This window comes from Dermacentor silvarum, unplaced genomic scaffold, assembly GCF_013339745.2.
Source record: "Dermacentor silvarum isolate Dsil-2018 unplaced genomic scaffold, BIME_Dsil_1.4 Seq282, whole genome shotgun sequence".
Taxonomy (NCBI): Eukaryota; Metazoa; Arthropoda; class Arachnida; order Ixodida; family Ixodidae; genus Dermacentor; species Dermacentor silvarum.
This window is the reverse complement of record NW_023605980.1, coordinates 13,051-33,858: the sequence shown is the minus strand read 5'-3', so window position 1 is coordinate 33,858 and position 20,808 is coordinate 13,051. Positions and strand designations below refer to the sequence as shown.

At 43.1% G+C, this 20,808-nt stretch overlaps 1 protein-coding gene across 1 annotated transcript; it reads left to right on the top strand.

The window, feature by feature from the left end:
- The first annotated feature begins 16,082 nt into the window (after window positions 1–16,082).
- Window positions 16,083–20,584, top strand: LOC119434855 (uncharacterized). Its single transcript, XM_037701905.2, has 3 exons — window positions 16,083–16,835; window positions 18,631–19,548; window positions 20,216–20,584. The coding sequence occupies exons 1-3, from the start codon at window positions 16,632–16,634 to the stop codon at window positions 20,582–20,584; spliced, it is 1,491 nt and encodes a 496-aa protein (XP_037557833.2). The 5' UTR covers window positions 16,083–16,631.
- Window positions 20,585–20,808: the final 224 nt, after the last annotated feature.

The window sequence follows — 20,808 nt, the reverse complement described above, 5'->3', positions numbered from 1 at the left end:
ACATGTTTTGATATTGTGAAAACTGTTCCTGTCATACCAAAGCCAAGGCACATTGGGCCCTCATGGTATTGAAGCTTGCTCAACAATTAGAATAGATGATAAATTTTCTGGATTTTGTCATGTGCCATCTGCCTTCTCTCAATCATGGTATGAAAGGTAGGTCCTGCTGGTGCGATGCAGCTATCTTATTAAAAAATCTTATAATTTGCATGTTTCTTCTCTTGGCCACTGAAGTGAATCACCCAATCAGAACACAAACAGTTTCCTTCTTAGGTGCACTCTTGAAAACAAAGGATTGGAGACACATGCATGCAACATGGTAGTGATTCTCATACACACTTGTGCTCGACACTTCATCCAGTTAGGGTTGCACATATATCTTTTTGCAACCATGCTATTTACGAGATCTCATAAGCTTGTTGAAGTACAAAACAGATTATGCAATGTGCAGTGACAGCTATGTACAGCTAGCTAATTAAGGCTGCACCTCGAATCACAGTGGTTGTATTCAAGCTTATGCTTTGCTAATTAAGCCATGTTCTAAAATTGGCTCACATATAACCCTAGGTGTATGTGACTAGAATGTGGTAGCTCGGTTGTAAAAGCTGTAGGTGGCATTCCTGTGGGGTATGTTTGTTCATTTGAAAAGCAGATTTTACTCAGTTGGTCATTTGACAAGAAATTTGGTTGTGTCCTGAATACCTCAATCCTACATTGCAATATTACACTACACGCTAAAGGTGCATGCAGCCCACATATATATACCAGCAATAAATTACCAAAAATGTGAATACCAATATGGGCACACAATAATTACATTTCATGTTATATACAGTACTGTACACAGCGCACTCATCGTTCGTGCACACGCTAATATGAAGTTTATTTAGAGTTGCATACGAGAAAATAGTAAACAGCATTTCAGCTAGCTACGTACATGTCGTCTCGCAAGCATCTCATGCGGGTGCTACGCGAGATTTTTCGACCGAGACATATATACATACGGTGCGATTCCAGAAACATGAACCTATTTACAGGGTCCGTATGTCGCAAGGATTCCTTACTCGAGGTCAAATTGCATTCTTTTTTTCGTATTATCTACCGTCCATAAACGATCGACTTATCGGTCGGTGATAGCGTACGCGCAGCACGGCTACAAAAAGGACCCAGCAGCGAGTACGTTCTGTAGTACGGCACCTCTGGGCCAGTATTTTGTAACAAATGCCTTTCTGATGCTAATGCCTTTTCGCGCTTGGTCAGTGGTCAGAGCGACGGTCCACTCACGTTATCAACGGGATCAGCCGGCCGTGAGCGGTGGATGATAATTGACTAGTATAGAAAACACATCGCTACGAAATATCGGCCCTGGCCTGCTGCCTCCCTGCTCTATCGCCGCCGACGTCGCCGGAAAAAAAATGTATTTCCGTTGGGGGGGATATAACTGTCGGAATAAAGTGATCGCAATCGCACCTACTGTGTAATACAAAAAAAAAAGGCGAGAACCAACGGAGCTGCGATACAGAAGCGACCATGCAACGTTCACGATTTGTTGACAGAACATGGTTCTTACGACAAGCGCTGGCCAGACAGAAAGCGTTGTCGGTCGCATTTGCCGATCGAACGTTATCCGAGGACTGTCAAACATTCATTAGCGACAGCCGGGAAGTCGGCCAGTCGTTGAAAGTTTGCCGCTCGAGCGAACAATGCAACATCACTATTGCTCGAGCGAAACGCAAGCGAAATTCAAATATGTTGGTTTGGACGATAAATTTAAGATATCCACCGTCTACAATCAGGCAGCGAGACGCAATATTGCGCCGCGCTACTTACTATAATCGAAGAATCATCGGGCTAATCGCACGTCGTATATCGAACGCCACGTCGTAAGAATAAAGGGGCCAGCTCAATCACACAGCGAGCACACCATCCGAGAGTTATTGCGCGGCCGGCATCGCGTACGGCAAACGAACGTGTGGCGGCACACAACGAAGGCAGCTTCGCCCAAGCCGGATTAGCAAACCGCAAGAAACGGCCATATTGTAATAAGACGTGGTCATCAGTGCGTGAAAAGGCAAGAAAGCTCGCGATCATCGCCTGTGCTCATCCATGCCGCCATATGCCTGCTTGGTCGCCGTCGTCGGCGATACAAATTGTAGAAAAGTATTCACAAACCATTAACAGTCCTGCTTGTGTATTTAATAACATCTATAATGATTAATCGGCGCTGATACGTTATATGACTGATGAAAGTTTTTCTAATGTATGCACATATCGCATTCACATGTGCATCTATTGTTTATTTCAGTATACAACAAATTAAAGGCTGTGAAACTCGATCCACCTGTATAATTTCACCAGAATTAAGTTTTTTTCCCTTCTTCCTCTTCTTTACTGGCTTGAGGCTCCCAATAAGTCGAGGTGGATTGAGCCCATGGATATATATATATATATATGTTCACTAATAATCATGTAAAAATACAGTACAATATGTACAAATAATTTATATGTCATTTTTAACTACTCAATCACTTCATAATAGCAAATCAGATATTTATTTTCTTATTATTGTTTTAAATTTAAGCTTGTATTTAGTACAAGACAGCTCACACTTAATTCACTTAGTGTTTAACAAGCACTTGGTCAATGGCAACACATATCTTTGAGACACGGAAACAAACTGTGTAGTGCATGTGTCGCAGCATGTTTCGGAATGACAAGCCAAGCCTCCGTTGTCTGCAAGTGTGAGAACTAGACAGCTTTTGCAACCACACACCCATAACACTTCTATAAACCTGTCATTCTCATACACAAACATTTGCAGTGTGATGTCAAGAAACGTGTCACTTTCATCTCTCATTGATTCATGCTTGGCATCGCTTGTACTAACGAAGATGTGGCTAAACGCTACCATCTTCAATAAAAAAGTTTCTTTCCACATCTCCATGCAACACTTTTCATTGTGATCGACACAACCGCAGAGGAGGGGGCATGCTCATAGTTTTAAAAAAAGAATTTCTTGCCATTCCAACTGCCATTCATTCATTCCTAGAGCACATTTTCATTTCACTTCAATGGTCAAGCAGAAATATGTTATCATAGGTGTGTTCTACTGCCCTCCAGATATAAGTGATACATATTCAAGCCAGTTTCGAAGCGTTCTAAATGAAGTCTGCATGCTATTTCGGAATTTGACTCTTATCATTTACACTGATTTTAATTTACCCATTATTAATTGGACAACGGAACCTGTCGTAGCTGCTCACGCTGAAGTGCATAATTTCCTTCACGCCTGTCCAGATTTCACGTTATCTCAACTTGTTACTCTCCAAACCTGTTCATCATGCACATCGGCCAATATTCTATATCTCATCTTGAGGGGCACTCCTCTAATCTGTACCGACATCACTCACCTTGACGGGCTGTCTGTTCACACAGTTATAGCAGGTCTGCTTAACTTCACATTAACAAAGAAAAACAACACAACTAAACAGATTAGATGCTAGAATAGGACCAACTTTATTTGGATTAATCTTGAATTAGTCACCTTTACAGACACATTCATGGATACATATTCCACTCGAGCTATTGAAGAGAACTGGGTTATGTTTAGAGGCACCTTTGCAAATCTTATCAAAATGTTTGTCCCTGTTAGCATTAGATGCAACAATGCTACTCCCTGGTTCAATAAACGCCTGCAGCGCCTCAATAATAAAAATAAAAGCCTTTATTGAACCGGCGAATAAAACAAACGAAAATTCCGAGACATGGATAACATATGTTACAAAGAATACCAGTCGCTACTAAAATCTACATGTCAACACTTTTACAGCTATGATTTATGACAAATAACCCTTGGCGATTGTGGCGAATAATAAACCCCTGTTCTCATCCTCACATAATTTTAACTAATTCTGGTGGCGACATAGTTCCCATGTTACAGTGTGCACAGTTACTACATGATGCGTCTTGTTCAGTGTTCACCTGCGAATATGTCACTACATGCCCTCACTTACCCGCACGACCCAACATGTCTGAAATTGTTATTAATGAGTCGGGCATTCTTTCCTTACTAAAAAACGCCATCTTCTTGACCCCACGCAAAGCAAAGCAGTCAGCCAGCAAACAATTCAACGTCTCCTCCACAACCATCCGGGTTCTGATGACGACATCCTGGAAGAGCTGAGGGTGCATTACGTAGGAGATTTCAAACCCACACAGGGACAACCTCCCACGTACAGCGGAGGCGACAACCACGACCTGGACAAGCCGATCACCATCTCTGAGGTGCAACAAGCAATCCATGCACTCACACGAAACACCACCCCAGGCAGAGACAAAATAAATAACAAGCTCCTGCGCAATCTGGATGACGGCACCATTCAATCTCTTACTGACCTATTTAATCATCATTGGGAGGCGGGTACGCTACCAGCGGATTGGAAGCACGCTGACATCATCCTCATTCCAAAGCCAGGCAAACCCTCCAGCTTAGAAAATCTTAGACCAATCTCACTAACTTCATGCCTAGGTAAGCTTCTGGAGCACGTCATTCTGAACCGACTTCAACCTTACCTAGAATCCAACGACTTGCTGCCCGAAACGATGTTCGGATTCCGGCCCCACCTTTCTACCCACGACATTCTCCTTCAGCTGAAGGAACAAGTCCTTGAACACATTTCACCACACAACACCGGAGCGATCTTAGCACTAGACCTTAAAGGCGCTTTCGACAATGTGGCTCACAATACCATCCTTACAAACCTAAGTCTTACCAACTGTGGTCGTAATACTTACAACTACGTACGTGCCTTTTTAACCAACCGCACGGCCGCAGTAGGCATTGGCTCACTCAGAACTCCGACGTTACCTACTCTCAACAAAGGAACCCCACAAGGTGCCGTTCTATCACCCACCCTTTTCAACATTGCTATGATGAAGCTACCTGACAAACTCAACGCAATACCAGGAATCAGGCACGCAGTATACGCCGATGATATCACTATCTGGACCACCACTGGTTCTGAAGGAGAAAAGCAAGACGCACTCCAACAAGCGAACCGACGTCGTCCAGCACTATGCAAGAAGCAGCGGTCTCCGATGCTCCCCCGAGAAGTCGGAACTATTACTCGTTCGACAGAAATCCCGTAGAAAACTCAATGAAATACCCCACATTACACTCACCCTCGACGGCAAAGAAATACCCACAGTAAATCGCGTCCGCATCCTCGGCCTCCATATACAACAGGACGGCGGAGGCGCATACACCATCCAACGTCTCAAGCACACAACTTTCCAAGTCATGCGAATGGTCAGCCGCATCACCACCAAACAACACGGCCTGAAAGAAGACGACGTGACCCAGCTCGTCCAGGCCCTGATAATCAGCCGCATCACCTACGCTGCCCCGTACCTTCCCCTCACTCCCAAAGAGAAAGATCAGCTAGACATACTTCTGCGGAAAGCATACAAGCAAGCGCTCGGCCTACCACCGGGAACAGCCACACTCAAGCTCGAAGCCCTAGGAGTCCATAACACAGTAAGAAAAATCATAGACGCCCACCTCACAAGCCAACGAGAACGCCTAGCCCTCACACCAACAGGCAAGAAGCTCCTAGCGCGCCTAGGCTACCCAACACAGGGCCGAGGCCACGAAAAATCAATCTGGCCCCCAACATCCGGGAGCATATCAAGGTCGCCGCCATCCCCAGAAGCATGCACCCGGAACATCATGCCGGTCGTCGCAAAGCTCGCGCAAAGACTCTTCAAACAAGATACGGTAACCTCCCCACCATACTATACACAGATGCCGCGCATTACCCCCGAAAAGCAGCCATGGCAGTCAGCGTTGTCGACCATAACCTTCAAGAGGTGGTCTCGATGGCGGTCCGCACAGCTAACGCCCTCGAAGCGGAGGAGACAGCCATCGCCTTAGCCATCACCTCTAGTCAAACCAAAGAACACGTTACAATTATTACTGACTCCCAATCAGCTTGCCGTAGCTATGCCAGAGGCAGAATATCTTCCATCGCCGCCCGACTCCTCAAACAAGCCTCTCAATTACCCGACGTTGAAATAGTATGGACTCCAGGACACGAGTCCCTCCGTGGAAATCAGCGTGCGCACGCTGTAGCCCGAGCTCATGCCACCCGGGCGCCACAGGAGAGGGATACGATCGCATCTATGGAGCCTGTACCTTTACAATACCACGCCATATTAGAACACCACAGATTGAACAGACGTCAATACCCACCCCCGCACAAGACCCTCTCACGCGAAGACGCAGTAGCATGGCGACAATTACAAACCAACACATACCCCAATTTAAGTAGATTACACGCAATACACCCTGCACTGTACTCGTACAAATGCCCCCTTTGCAACGACTACGCTTCCCTATATCACACCACATGGGCATGCCCCAAAATACAGGTAGTCCCGCATATACCCAACCCCACACCCGAGCAGTGGGAGGCCGTGCTGACTAGCTCGGACCCTCGTGACCAGCAACAACTGGTGCGGCGGGCCCGGGAGACAGCAAGAGCTGCAGGAGCCCTGGACTGAGGGCACCTCCCAACACAAGCAGGAAGACGCCTGCTTGTTTTTTTTTCTTTTTCTTAATAAATGTTTTTCCTCCTCCTCCTCCTCCCTTACTAAAAAGACTAAGAACGTCATCTGCATCAGAGCACAATGAATTTAATAACAAGCTACTCAAGAATGCGTCACAGGGTCTCTCTCGAGTACTGTCCACATTATTCACACAATCACTTTCCACTGGTTCTATTACTCAAGACTGGTGAGTGGCTATAGTCATCCATTCTATAAATCCGGCAAATGTTTCTCACCCTTTAACTACCAATGAATATCATTAACAAGCACAATTTGCAAACTGGAACACATTATTAATTCGCAAGATCACAGTTCAGCCCGGTTTTAGAAAAGGCTACTCTTGTGACACACAGCTCGCTGCATTTCTTCACGACTTGAATTCATCTATTGATGCCGGGTTCCAGGTTGACGCCATATTTTCAATCATGTGCCTCATTACAGACTCCTTGCTAAACTTTCAGGACTTCATATTCATCTAAATGTCTTAGAGGGGATAACTGATTTCTTAGCATCTAGACTACAGTACACCTCTGCTAAGAGCTCTTAATCTACCTTTAGTCCCATCACATCTGGAGTGCCTCGGAGGAGTGTGCTTCGGCCGTTACTGTTCTTTAATTGTGCTATAATGACTTACCTGTGTTTTGTCCCACATTGCACTTTTTACCAATGATTGTGTACTTTATCATCACTTATCTTGTGATAACGGTCATGTAACTCTCCGAAATGATTTAGATGCAATTAACACATGGTGTAAGTCATGGTTAATGTCCCTAAATCTTACTAAAACTAAATTTATTTCTTTTACTAACCGAGCCACCCAAGTCTCCACTTCGTATAGGGTAGAACGTAGTATTGTGGAACTTGTCTTAACCTATAAATTTCTAGGCGTTCACTTACATTACGACTTAACAAGAAACCATCACATTTACTCCATCCTTGCAGCTGCTAATCGCTCTCTTGGCATCATCAAACACAACTTAAAGCATGCTCCTCTTAACATACATAAATTTGCTTATACTACAGTAATCTGCCTGAAGCTCGAATACAAATCGATAATATAGGATCCCGGCAGGCATGCATCATTGACAAGATTGAATCGGGGAAAAACCGTGCTGCCTGCTTCATCTTTTCCAACTATTCATCTTACCCTAGCATGTCATCATTGAACGCACGTCCCGATTTACAAGTGCTATTCCTTCACCACATGACGGCGCGTCTTTGCCTGCTTCACAAACTTTATCATCATACTTCTCTTTACAACGATTTCATTCGGCCATTACCTGTCGTCTTTCCATGCCGGAATCTACACCTCAAAATCAAGTGCATACCATGTCACATGTTACAATATGCACGCCTTTCTATACCCCACAACATCATTGAATGGAACAACTTGCCCTCTGATATTGCCACTGAACCTGACCCAGTAAAATTTCACGACATGCTACACACTGTTAATTAGTTGCCTTTTTATTACTATTTTGTTTGGTTGCTGTGAGTTACTAATAAATACCTGTATTAATATCGTAGTCTGTGTGAGCATCCATATTTTCACCATTTGATTGCGCTCTGTGCATAACTTTTTTGTAGTTTATATTATTTTTTATACTTTGTTTCTTACTAGCTAAAGTCTGGTACACGTTTTAATTTTTTCACGCAACCTTTTTAGGAAAGCTCTACAGCGAAATTTACCAATGATACACAAAATTTTACTGTGTTCTTAATAAATTATGGTTCCCACTTCAGAAGCATGAATATAACATGAATGTTGCACTCATAACTTCAGCTTGTCATTCAAAAAGCACTTGACATAAGGCCCTAATGTACCAGCAAGGGACTTACATAGGTGATCTATGTTATAGTACATGCTGCAGGTAAATCGTATGTTTCCTAAGCACAAGGTATACAGCTTGCTGATGCGTAAAGCAAGCAATTAGCCATTGTATCTGTCATGCAACAAGCTTTGAAGTTTTGCTACTAGATGGCACATATTAGGTTATAACATCACATGTCCTCACTAGCTACTATGCTAACCCCATTATAGTATGAAATAAAGGGTCGCAATGCAGATTGGGGTATTAATTGTGTACCTTTATTGTCTCTGTCCCTTGTTTTTTTTTTAATTTTGCATGCATTAGAGGAAGAGTTCAAGTTCACATGGATGATAGTAATGAAACCTTGAATTGAATAAAGATGTAGTGGTTTTCTTTACAGCATTCATAGCTGCCATGCACAACATCTGCTGCACTTAGAGACAAAGACATACACTTTATCAATTTCTTCCTTTTTTTCTTCTGGTGCAGGGGGTATCCGCTAATGCAAGCACCCAATATTGGCACTTCAGTACATGTATTTTAATAATGCTTATGATAATGTCTGTGTGTCTGTATAGCAATTATGCAGCATGAAAGTCAAATAAGTTTGTCTACACTGAACAGCAGATTACAGTACCAAATCTTGCAATTTATTATAAATGCAACCAAGAGCTTTCGAATGCTCTGCATTGACTGGAGGCAAAGGGCTGGAAAAGAGGTCACTTTCCTGCTGCTGAGCTGCCTGGTCAGATATAACGCGGTGAAAGTGCTCGTGAAATTTGTGGAAGAGCAGGCCATGCAGTAGCCCAGCTCATCCCCTAACTCGCCTTTGATGCCTTTGGAGGTATAAATTTTAGAACGTGTTTGCCACCCCAGGTAAAGTCAAATAACAGCACTCCTCTCCACTCCAGCACCAAATTTAGGCGTATCAGATGAAGAATTTTAAGAGACATGTTAAAATAGTACCATGTATACAAACAGCTAAAGATATTAAGAAAGAGTTTTGTCGATGCCCAGCCCGATACTGCGTGACTATACTGGTACGTATGCGTACTTGTTTATTCTTTTTTCTGGGGACCACATTTCACCTGCTATCAAGTGAAAGTTATTGCTCAGCACAAGGCGCAACTGCATGATAACTTATTTGAATGTTATTGTTGATTCTATCTGACATCTAGTATGTTCTCGCCCAACCTTGTGTAATCAAGATTGTATGCGCGACGCGAATATTGTTGTACTTTCTGGAAGGTATATATGCAGTACCAGCGATTACACTACAACCTTCAACGAGTCATGTGACGCGCTTGACCCGCAGATCATATTTCGCCGATCGCTGACTGTGTTCGCTGTATCGTTGTGCTTTGTGTGCCACTTACTAATTGTTTTTCTGGGCACAAGCTCAACCAATAGAGAGCGAACATATTGAAGTCACATTGACAGTGTCCTATTTTACGCCGTCATGACAATGTGACAATGCTTTAAAGTACTTATTGATTCCACAGCAAGAATTCCACAGACATTTGCTGTGGCATCAAGGAAGGAGATGCAGATGTGGTAGTGGCTCTGAATTGTTATATATTATGATATGATTACTATATTAATCATTAATAGACATGCATTGTTATACTGTGCGTTGGTACCATATAGTACCGATCGACACAGTGTGCATGCAACATCTTCTTGCTGCTTTTCCTGCCTGCATTTTAAAAGAAATAATTATATAAAAAGCTGGAAGACGATTCAACCTCTCGTTGACGTGTAGATGAAACACAATGCCTTTTTTGATTTGGGATGGGAATAGGGTGCATGAACCATACAGTTTATTCCGAGTGCCTCGATCAGCGACTAAGTGCTAGTTGCCATAAGGGAAGTAAAGAAGAACGCTCCCCTTACCAATCGTTAATGGTCGGTGCCACCAGTATTTTAATAATGCTTATATGCTAATGCTAATAATGCTAATAACTGGTCGGTATATCGATACTGCCGGGAACACCGTGCACTCCTTAGATGATTGACCAATATATGTGATTGTGACACGCGTGGCGTGGCCGCAAATCTGGTTCATTTGCATGCGCCGCTTCAACTATAGTTCTCTGCATTTCCTTTAGTTTTTTTTTCTTTAAAGGTGAAAGCCTTATGCCTCATGGTGAGGTCTCTGTTTCAAGGCTGTTTCAAAACTGCATCGTCGACACAAAATGGTCCTCTTAGGATAAGAGGCGATAATGCGCACAAAAACCGTGATTAAGGGTGGGAGAATAATAAAGCAAGTGAACTGACTGAAGTGATAATGGGTATACAGAGAGGTGAATTAAGAGTGAATTAAAGGTGAATTAAAGGGGTTTAGTTAAGTGACAGGAGTCAAATGAAAGGTAATGATGAGATATAGTGAGCTAAGATAATGAAGAATAAATGAGAGTGAATGAAGGTGAACCAAGAGTGATGAAAACTGGAAATTTGGAGTAATAGAGCAAATCAAGTGTGATGGAAGTAAACCCAAGATGATTGAGTGAATGAAGGTGAACCAAGCAATGATAGGGTGAATCAAGAGTGAATAAAGTGTGAATTAAGAGTCACTCAAGGGGTTATGGAGTGGGGGAGTGACTTGCAAAAAATATGTGAGATTTGAGGGTCCAATTGAGTGAGAGTGACTCAGCTAAAAAGTGCTGAGTCACGATTCGAGTTTGGTTAATCATAGAGGGGGGACTTGTAAGAAAACAGGATGACTTGCAAAAATGACTATAAATTGTGGTTTCAGAGTGATGATGACTCAGCAAAAAAAGTGGTCGTCTTATTATTGAGTTAGCAGCGCTCCGGCTTTTGCCTTCAAGTCGTCTTAGTTTTAGTATAAGGGACCCCAGTAAATTTTCCTTTCTTTATTGGTTCAGATGGGGCACAACATCGACTAAATGAAACATACTACACGTTTAAAAAAGCACACATGGAAAGAATCACCAGACATGTCTCATCAATAACATGTCTATAATTGAGCAAGCATTTGGCGGCTGCATGTCCACTGTATTTGTTTGTTTGTAAAGTATATTGTTTCTCACTGGTTAACCAAGCTATAGAGTGTGCTAGTAATCATAAAGCCTTTCGTCATCTTGCATTTCATGACTTTCTTGACTTGCTCATCTGGCTCTTTCTGCCGACAAGCAGCCTAATTCCATCCCCGGCAAAAATACTCTACAAAGTGAAATACTGTCTCTCCATTCGACCCGCCGTGGTTGCTCAGTGGCTGTGGTGTTGGGCTGCTGAGCACGAGGTCGCGGGATCGAATCCCGGCCACGGCAGCCGCATTTCGATGGGGGCGAAATGCGAAAACACCCGTGTACTTAGATTTAGGTGCACGTTAAAGAACCCCAGATGGCCAAAATTTCTGGAGTCCCCCACTACGGCGTGCCTCATAATCAGATTGCGGTTTCGGCACGTAAAACCAAATAATTTAATTTTAACTGTCTCTCCATTCAAACTTCGTTTAACCAGGTTCGATGTCCTCATCATTAAGCGACAACCTGAAAATAAGGATTTTTCTTTAAGAGGAAGGAAGCTTTAGGCAATTGGGCCCAACTCCGATGCGTGCTGCCTATACAAATACATGTAAAATGCACAAACGCTTTTCTGAGATAACCACTGGGATGATTTAAATGAAATTTGTTGCACTTGAGAGAGAAAGTACGAGGTGTACAAATTTGTAGGTCTGCATTAAGAACAGATATGGCACTTCTGTAAACTGCATCCGTTAGAGCATCCAAAGCGGACAAATTTGATACATCAATTTACATCTTACGTGAATTAGTTACATTGTTTACAAGTGTTTTGCAAAAGTCCAACCAACATATTAGTGCTCTATTTAAGAGCCATGTATAATACACTAATTTTGTCCGCTTTAGATGCGCCAGCATATGCAATTTACAGAATTGTGATATCCTTTTTCATTGCTGAGTTACAGAGTTGTAAACTTGACAGTGTGGCTTTCTGAAAATTAGCCGATTTTCTACAATTTTTATAAAAAACTTGACGGCCTAAATTAAGCATTCGCTACCAACAGTGACTATATTTTAAGTTCTTCTTTTAAATGCCACAAACCCCATCAAATTTGGAGCAGTGGTTGCCGAGAAAAACGATTTCTCCTAGCTTTCCCATGTATTCAGATAGGAGCCCCCGTGCTAAAGCTACCAATGCTCGTAAATCGGAGGGGCCAAAGAAACTGAAACAAAATATTGTTTGTGGTGAGTACTTTCTAAATATCATATGCTTTAAATTGTTATATATGAGAAACTAAACAGATATATGTTCGAACTTTGTTGAGTTTTGCAAAGTCCACATTCAAACTCTTCCAGATGGCGCCACAACGGCTCGCCAAACGCGCGCGGTGCGAATACGAAAGTTCGTCAACTGTGAGATACGAGCGCGGGAAACTGCTGCCTGTGGGCAAGCTGGTGCCGGCTTGACAGCTCAACGTTTTCCGTTTGTGCTTACGAGGCGGCGTTACTTGAGAGAAGATAATAATACTTTGATGCTCTTCTCACGCCTACAAATGAGGGCGACGTGATAAACAGCACAGCACGCGAAAGGGTACGTGAACGCCAACGAACGGCGTGCCGCCAACAACTGCATGGGCTGTCACTTCAGTGTATTCTTCCCGCCTTTGGAAGAAGCATTTTGGTAAGCTTCTATTTTATTTCTTGTTTGCAAAGTTCATCGCAGGCAAACATTTTTTTTTGCTTTTTTTTTTTAAAGATCGCGTTCGAGTTCGCTATCGCGAGTGTCGCGCCGTGACCAAGGGCATCTGCGATATCTAGAACGCATTACTGTGCTCAATGCGCATGCATGACGTACGACTTGATACTACTAATATGGAATAAGCAGAACTGTAACCCTTGGAGCAATTGTAGCAGCTTTCCCATCATTGCAGCTGTTAGTAAAACTTCAGTACCAGTGCAATAATAGCAATTGAAAAGCTCTTCTTGTAACAATGTATCAAATTTACGTATGTCATAGAAACTTTTTTTATTCACCGTTTCCCTTGCTTGACATTATGGAATGTACTTCATGACCATACAAAATGCTCCAATTATGCAGGAACATGCATCTACACAGCTGGCACACCAGACTGCTGGGCGGTGCTTGTGGTTACCCCTATCATGCAGCGAGCTCAGTCTCTGGACGCCGCACAGGAGATAATTTTTGTGGATTCAACCTCCTCATGTGATGTGACAAAGAGCACAGCCACAATCATGCTTACTGCTACAAAAGCAGGTGCCGTGCTATTGCTGTGTTGTTGCACAGCTCTCAAACCACGGAGGGCTACAGCCTTGCCTTTGAACTGCTCAAGGATAGTTGCCCATCATGCTTCGGCAACAGACAGGTACAGGTTCCTGTTAATGAAAAATTGAATCTGTAGCTATCCATATTAAGTGACACTAGCTATACATGAGCAACACAAGAACAAGGTGAGAGCAGGAGCCACGTTTCGACAAGTGCACTTGTCTTCTCAAGGCAACATATGCTCTATGTATGTATATATAGGTAGAGTTCTTCTAAAGGGGAGAGAAGGTAAGGCGGGTCGGTGAGGTAACAAGCGAGAGTGTGTTAGCGGTGAGGGTATAGAATTGAAAAGAAAGATAATGAACTACTGATAGTCAGTGGAGGACTCTACCGACTAACAGTAGTTCATTATCTTTCTTTCAATTCTACACTCTCACCACTAACACACTCTCGCTCGTTACCTCACCCACCCGCCTTACCTTCTCTCCCCTTTAGAAGAACCCTACCTATATATATACTGTGCCGAGGAGGAGCATATGATGTCGCCTTGAAGAAGACCAAGTCCACTTGTCGAAGATGATGATGATACACTTTATTTAAATAAAAAGTAAGAGTAGCAGTTGTTGAAACGTTGGCTCCTGCTCTCACCTTGTTCTCATGTTGCTCATTGTCTTGAATTTCCATCTCCCGCATTCTCTGTTTTCACTAGCTATACATAGAATTTATTGAGACGTCCTGAAGGAGATATATTATAGGCCACTGTTAGCCATGGCAAAAAATCATAATCTCAGTGTTCCTTCTGAGCAACAGTGCTGTCTCATACAGAAGACTATTATTTGCACTGTAAAGGGACTACTGAGTGAGCAAGTAGTGTTTTAGGCTAGCAGGCAACCACTAGAAACAACTAAAAGATAGACTCATACATGGCCCTTTTTTGCTGCATAGATTAAAACCCTTTATTGATGAGTGTTGTCCACAGGCCACATATTCCAAAAAATGTGGCTGGAAATATTTTGGGTATTTATATGTGCCATTATTAAAGGGTTAGCAATGACATAATAGGCTCTGTAGAACATTTTTTTCCTAGTATCCAGAATATGTAAATACGGCAGCTCTAGTAAAAAAAATGCAAAGAACAATACTACTGGGAAACAAGCAGGGCTGTCTAGGTAGCTTAGTGGCTGTGGCATTGCCGTGCGGAATGCAAGGCTGTGAGTTCGATCCCGGCCGTGGCAGCCGCAAGCTCATATACTTAGATTTAGGCGAGTGTTAAAGAACCCCACGTGGTCAAAATTAATCCAGGGTCCCCTACAAAGTGCCTCTTAATCAGATAGTGCTTTTGGCACACATAACACCAGAATTTATTTTAGTGAAGTAAGCAACGGGTTGACTTTCAACGATTACGACAGATACAAATGTTAGCCCAATAACAGTTGTTAATGCTCAAGTATTTCCTGCGCCGATGTGTGGCCGAGTCGTGGACCTTGCAGAATTTGAAAGAAACTTTTTTTTTAGCTCTGGTGCTACCCTAGAGTTGAGAATTTTAGGGACTGCCAGATGAATAACAAATAACTGCAAATTAACACAATTACCTTGGGAAGACTATAAGAAAGCAATGTTGTGATGGCCGAATGTTTTGTTTCTACTGAAGCCTCATAGAGGAGCTATTTTTTTTAGAAACAATAATGGTGAGGATCACCAATGTATACATTACTGTTGTGTAGTAATATGTACAGGCACTTAAATCTGATATCACATGAGCATCAACCACAATGTTAATCAGCGACTTATGATGTGCGATTTGTTAAGTAAATGAGGATAAGTGCATGCACTAGGAGTGCATACAAATGCCACATTCTCAAACGAGCCTTGACTTGAAGCTGCCCCATTGAACTAGAGTCTGCATGTGAGCTGGTCAGTATGGCGACATGTTAAGGCAAGTAAAGCGCAAATAAAACATGGACAGCGGAAAGAATGAGGACCCACATTGAAGCTGCCCCTCAATTCCATAGTGTAACAGTGCTTCCCATAAACCAAACAATGCACTGCAGTCCAACAAAGATGCATCTCCACTCCATTGTATTAAACTGGTGCCAAGGGCACCTGGTTACAAAATTATGCTCTCCCACTCTTTTCACTTTGCTTTCTTCATTTGAATAATGGCTTAAGTTTGTCAAGTTCTGCAAAGGTTAGGCCAGATAAAACACTCTGGGCATTAGAGCAAGCTTTTCGGTTTAACTTTCAATCGAGTGACATAAGAAACGAAGGACAAAGCATGATGCAAGTGTTCACAACACTGCCAACTTTCACCTTAGTGTTGACAGCAGTTGCTACTGTGAATATAGCTTCAATAAGATTGCTACGGTTTTATTTGTTTTGTGTGTGTGTGTGTTTTTTTTTTCAATAATTTGATTCATTGTAAACAGAAATTACCTAAATCAGCAGTTAGCAGTAGAAATAGCTGATACAATAATGTTTTGACCATAGTTTTACTGGCACATGCCTACTAAATTTGGTGCCAGCTGTGTTATAGCATTTGGCATGGAGAAATGAATTCATAGCAGTTGAGGGAAACAGACTTGCAGGTGTCACTCATACTTTTGACTACTATTACTGCAATTGGTTATTGTCTTATTGCCATTTAGGTGGCTAAGTCATGCAATGTGTGGCGGAGACTCTTTTTGTAATGGTGATGTATTTAACAAACTTTAGAGCCTGGGCAGCCAATTTGTGGTGTTATAAATGCATTGAAAAAGCAAATTTTCAAAATGTTATAAATTGTGTACAAGCACAGACATAACACATCCATTAGACATCATCCTTTATACCATTCATTCAGTATTTCATTTTAATGATATAGGGTTATGGAGGAAAATGAGCAGTAAACAGGCAGCATAAAGCTTACTTAGATATCTACATCAAAATGTTGGAATATATTTGCAATCTATGCAATCCATATTCCAGGCTCCTTTAGTACTGATGACGGACAACTCCCGTCCTGAAAAGGATGCTCTTAAAAAGACATGGCCCACAGCAGAGCAGCTCCTATGCCAGTTTCATGTGCTGCAAGCAGAATGGCGCTGGCTAACTGCAACTGCTAACAAAGTCCCCAAGGAAGACCGACGTCAGCTGATGGCTGCCTTCCAAAAGGTAAAGAAATGGCCATTTAAAAATTGCATGACGAGATGACTGTCGTACATACTAAGAGGTGTTGAAATGAAGCAAAGTGCAATGGAAATGCGTACTTCAAAAAATTTTTTTTGATGACATCTGAGTAGAAAGAAATTTGCCTGGCATACATCATGACACTGATCTAAGCAGCAGAAATTACTTCTACTGTCGCATACTTACAGTCCACTAACAATAAACTTACAGCAGTGGCTGTCCTTAGGTATTCAGGTGTACGAGCCTCGAGACTTTGACAGCTATCCTGTGCTGACAGTGAGACTGCATACGTTTTCGTTACAAAAAAAAAAAAAAACACATCTTTGGAGCATATATGCATTTGCAATGGTAGCTGTCCCAGGCTTTCTTGCGTTTCAGTAAACTTGATTATATGTTCATATATAAAAAAATTGCCTAATGCAACTCTTATTGCTGAGCTCAATAAGAGAGGAAAATAAGCTAAAATAAATCTGGAACAAGAACACTCACCATGGGAACTTGCTAAAACATGTCCATCTGCTTATGCTAATGACTATAATCAGCTGTGCCTCCACTCCAAAGGTCGAGTAAGAAATGAAATACAAGAGGGAAAAGGGGACCTACTGTTTCTGAACAGTATTGCTTGTTGCTACAAGAAGAAGAAAAGGTACTTATATATTACTAAAAAAATCAGGTTTTGGTTATGTGTTCAATGATTCAATGCTCCTAAGCCCATCCACAGACTGCAAAAAAATGAAGGGCTGCTGGTTATTTTTTCCGTTAGTGTAACAAATGGACTCATGAGCTACCTTTGAAACAATCATGCCTTTAGGTCTGACACCTTGTTAGACCAGAGCTGATCATATCCCCCTTTCTATTTTAATTTATTACGATGTTAGATTTCTTAAATTTGGTACCGCACGGGCATGTTTTACTATTCTGCTATTTTACCAAGTATAAGTTTATTTCATTTCATATTTGGTCAATCACATTTCGCTTTCCCTCGCCCCTGAAAAGATTTACATTAGTAATTCTACTCCCAACTGAACACACCTTCAGGAAACTTGGTTTCGTCTACCAGTTTTATTTTAATCTTCTATCCTTTATTTTCTGCTTTGCAGGAAGGTAAGCCTAGTGCATTGTCAGCCCCTGCTTGTGTGTTTGAACCTGTTTTAAGTTTTGTCAGCCCTGCTTATAGATAACAGCAGGACCCATACCTGTCATTTTAGATGCGAAGCAGCTTATGGTCGGGGCTATGTCACTCCCTAGCTCCCTCCATCTGCCGTGCGGTGTCCACACCCCTACTGTGCATCCTCCTCTCCTCTCCGGATTGCGCAACGAATGGCAACACCTGCGGCTCCGCGCGCGATAATGCGAAGCAGCTTAGGTTAGAGGCGCGATGGTAGGCGCCCCAGAGGCACCGGCAACAGTCACCAACGCCGCACGCGTTCGGTGCGAACGCGGGCAAAACGCCGACGGTGTCGACAACAGTTCTGCGCGTTGCTGGTGCTGCTGCATGTCCAAGTTTATACAGCTGATAAAACTACCTTGAGTCGACCCCATGGCTGCTTCGCATACTACTCAGGGTTCCCCTACGGGAAGATGGTGTAATTTTTCTATATGCTAAACCACCATCCCTTCCCCCTTTTCTCCTTCCTCACCTTTTTTGTTTAACCAAAGACTTTCGCTTGCTAGGTGCACCTTCTTACTTCTCCTCCTAATCCCCATTGAGGGTGGGGTGTAATCGTGAATGTCCTGAACATGAAAAATTATGAGATCCTACTTGCCTTCTAATTTACAGATACTGTATGCAAAGGACCTGAGCCAGCTTCAGGCAGCAAAGGAGCACCTGCGCACTGTTGGGCATGAAGGCTACATCCGCCGAGTAGAGGCATTTCTTTGCTGTGAAAAGGAGTGGGTACAGATGTACCGAACAAATCTAGCGACAAGGGGGCACAACACAAATAATTATTCGGAAGCATCGATAAGAATCCTAAAAGATGTTGTCCTTTGCCGGACAAAAGCATTCAATGCTGTTGCCTTGGTCGAAATAGTAGTCTCAACTTGGGAAAAGTATTTTGAGACCAGGCTTCTGCGGCATGCGCACCATCGAGAAGCGTCGCATCGCCTGACATTTGAGCACCTGCTGCAAGACCTGCCAAAGCTGCCCGCAGGGAGCATCAGAAAATCTGGTGAAACGTACTATGTGCCCAGCTCCTCAAGCACGGTGACACACGAAGTACAAGCTGATGTGGGTATATGCAGCTGTTGGGTAGGCAGCCGAGGTGCCTTCTGTAAGCACCAGGCTGCAGTGCAGAGGGAATTCGGAGGGTGCTTCCCTAACAGCCCTATGCTCACACCAGCAGATTGCAAGCAGCTCGGGCAACTTGCACTAGGTGAGCGATGCCCCCCACTCCAATTCTATTTGCCAATGAGGCCAGCACAGCAAGGTGTCAACATAGCGGAAAGCGACTCGGGTGTACCATCACAACAAGAGCCAGGCCCAAGCACCGCTTCCAGCTTCAGTCCACAGGCAGGGCCAAGCACCGCTCCCGACTTCAGTCCACAGCCAGGGCCAAGCACTGTTCCCGACTACTGTCCAGAGCCAGGGCCAAGCACTGTTCCCGACTACTGTCCAGAGCCAGGGCCAAGCACTGCTCCTGACTACTGTCCAGAGCCAGGGCCAAGCACTGCTCCTGACTTCAGTGCACAACCAGAGGTATTCCGACTCTCTCTCTCATGTCATTTCGAGGTGTGAATGACTGTGTGCAATGCTTTATATCCCAGATTCAGTAGTGCCCCATGCTTAGAACAGTAATAGTAGTCCAGATTGTATAACGGCAGCTGATAAGATTGTGTCCGATTGTGTGCAATGCCAGCTGTGAACACAAAACTGTTCTTTACATATTGCTGCACACATACATGAAAGCACATGGGCACTTCAAAGCCACAACTTGTGTAGTATGTCATCCAAGCTTATTTCAGGGTGACTATTTCTCACAACCTTTGCCACTGATACAGACAGCATATGGCTGGCAGTAATGTTCAGTATTGAAAGCACACAACTCCAACAAGCAACCAAAACATGTACAGGGACATTGCACAATGTGACGCCACATCAATATGAATAACGCGTTCGTCTGCGCAAAGACAGAACAAGGTTTACCCATAATGCAAATAGCCTGTAGACATGTTATGTAACTAAAGATTACAGCCTTCACAGATGGAACTTACAATAGTTGACTATGTGTAGCTGCATGTCTGATTCTGAACGCTTGATGTTTGATCTCTTCTACTGTTAGCCTGTGTGAACAAATGGTGCAGTAGGATGTAACATTTTTTAATGTATAGATGCTAAACAAACACTTTTACAAATTATTTTGCAGGACCCCGAAGAAATGTACAGTGCATTGGAAAAGGCGCTCAGGAAAATGCACAAGCTTGCAGAAGGGAACGCCGCCTACACAGTGTTGCTGAGGAGCTTTACCGATGGAATAGGAAAAGTTTCCAGCAGCAGTGGAGCATACAGCATGCTCCTGAGGCTAAATGCTGCTGCTCGAGCAGAGAGACGCCATGGAAAAAAAATCCGGGTCCAGCCAACAGCCTTAGCAAGGCGCCGACCCGGAGTCACCAGAAAATCCACCCGAATTCCTCCTGGTCGGCCAGCCAAAGCTGGCAATGCTAGGAAGTCTAAACGCGGGCACAAATTAAGTGATTCAGTTCGTGCGAATGTGCCGGCAGCTAAGAGCCACTAAAGCTGACGACAGCTAACATATCAGGCATTTCCCCCCCCCCCCCCTTTCTTAGCTGCACCAAATCTTTAAAAACTGCCTGTGGCAGATAGCACAATTTTAACACTTGAACTAAGTTAGTTGATGAGGCAGACAATAATCCCCCGAACAATCAAATGTGCAATCGACTAATTATCACAATTTTGCTAACTAGTTCTTTACTAATTATTTACAGCACATACTGTAAT

Bases quoted from the DNA above. Each gene is read 5' to 3' on its own strand.
- LOC119434855 (XM_037701905.2), top strand. From the start codon at position 16,632: ATGCAATCCATATTCCAGGCTCCTTTAGTACTGATGACGGACAACTCC. The intron at 16,836-18,630 runs GTAAAGAAATGG...TCTAATTTACAG, and splicing joins TGATGGCTGCCTTCCAAAAG to ATACTGTATGCAAAGGACCT. The intron at 19,549-20,215 runs GTATTCCGACTC...ATTATTTTGCAG, and splicing joins ACTTCAGTGCACAACCAGAG to GACCCCGAAGAAATGTACAG.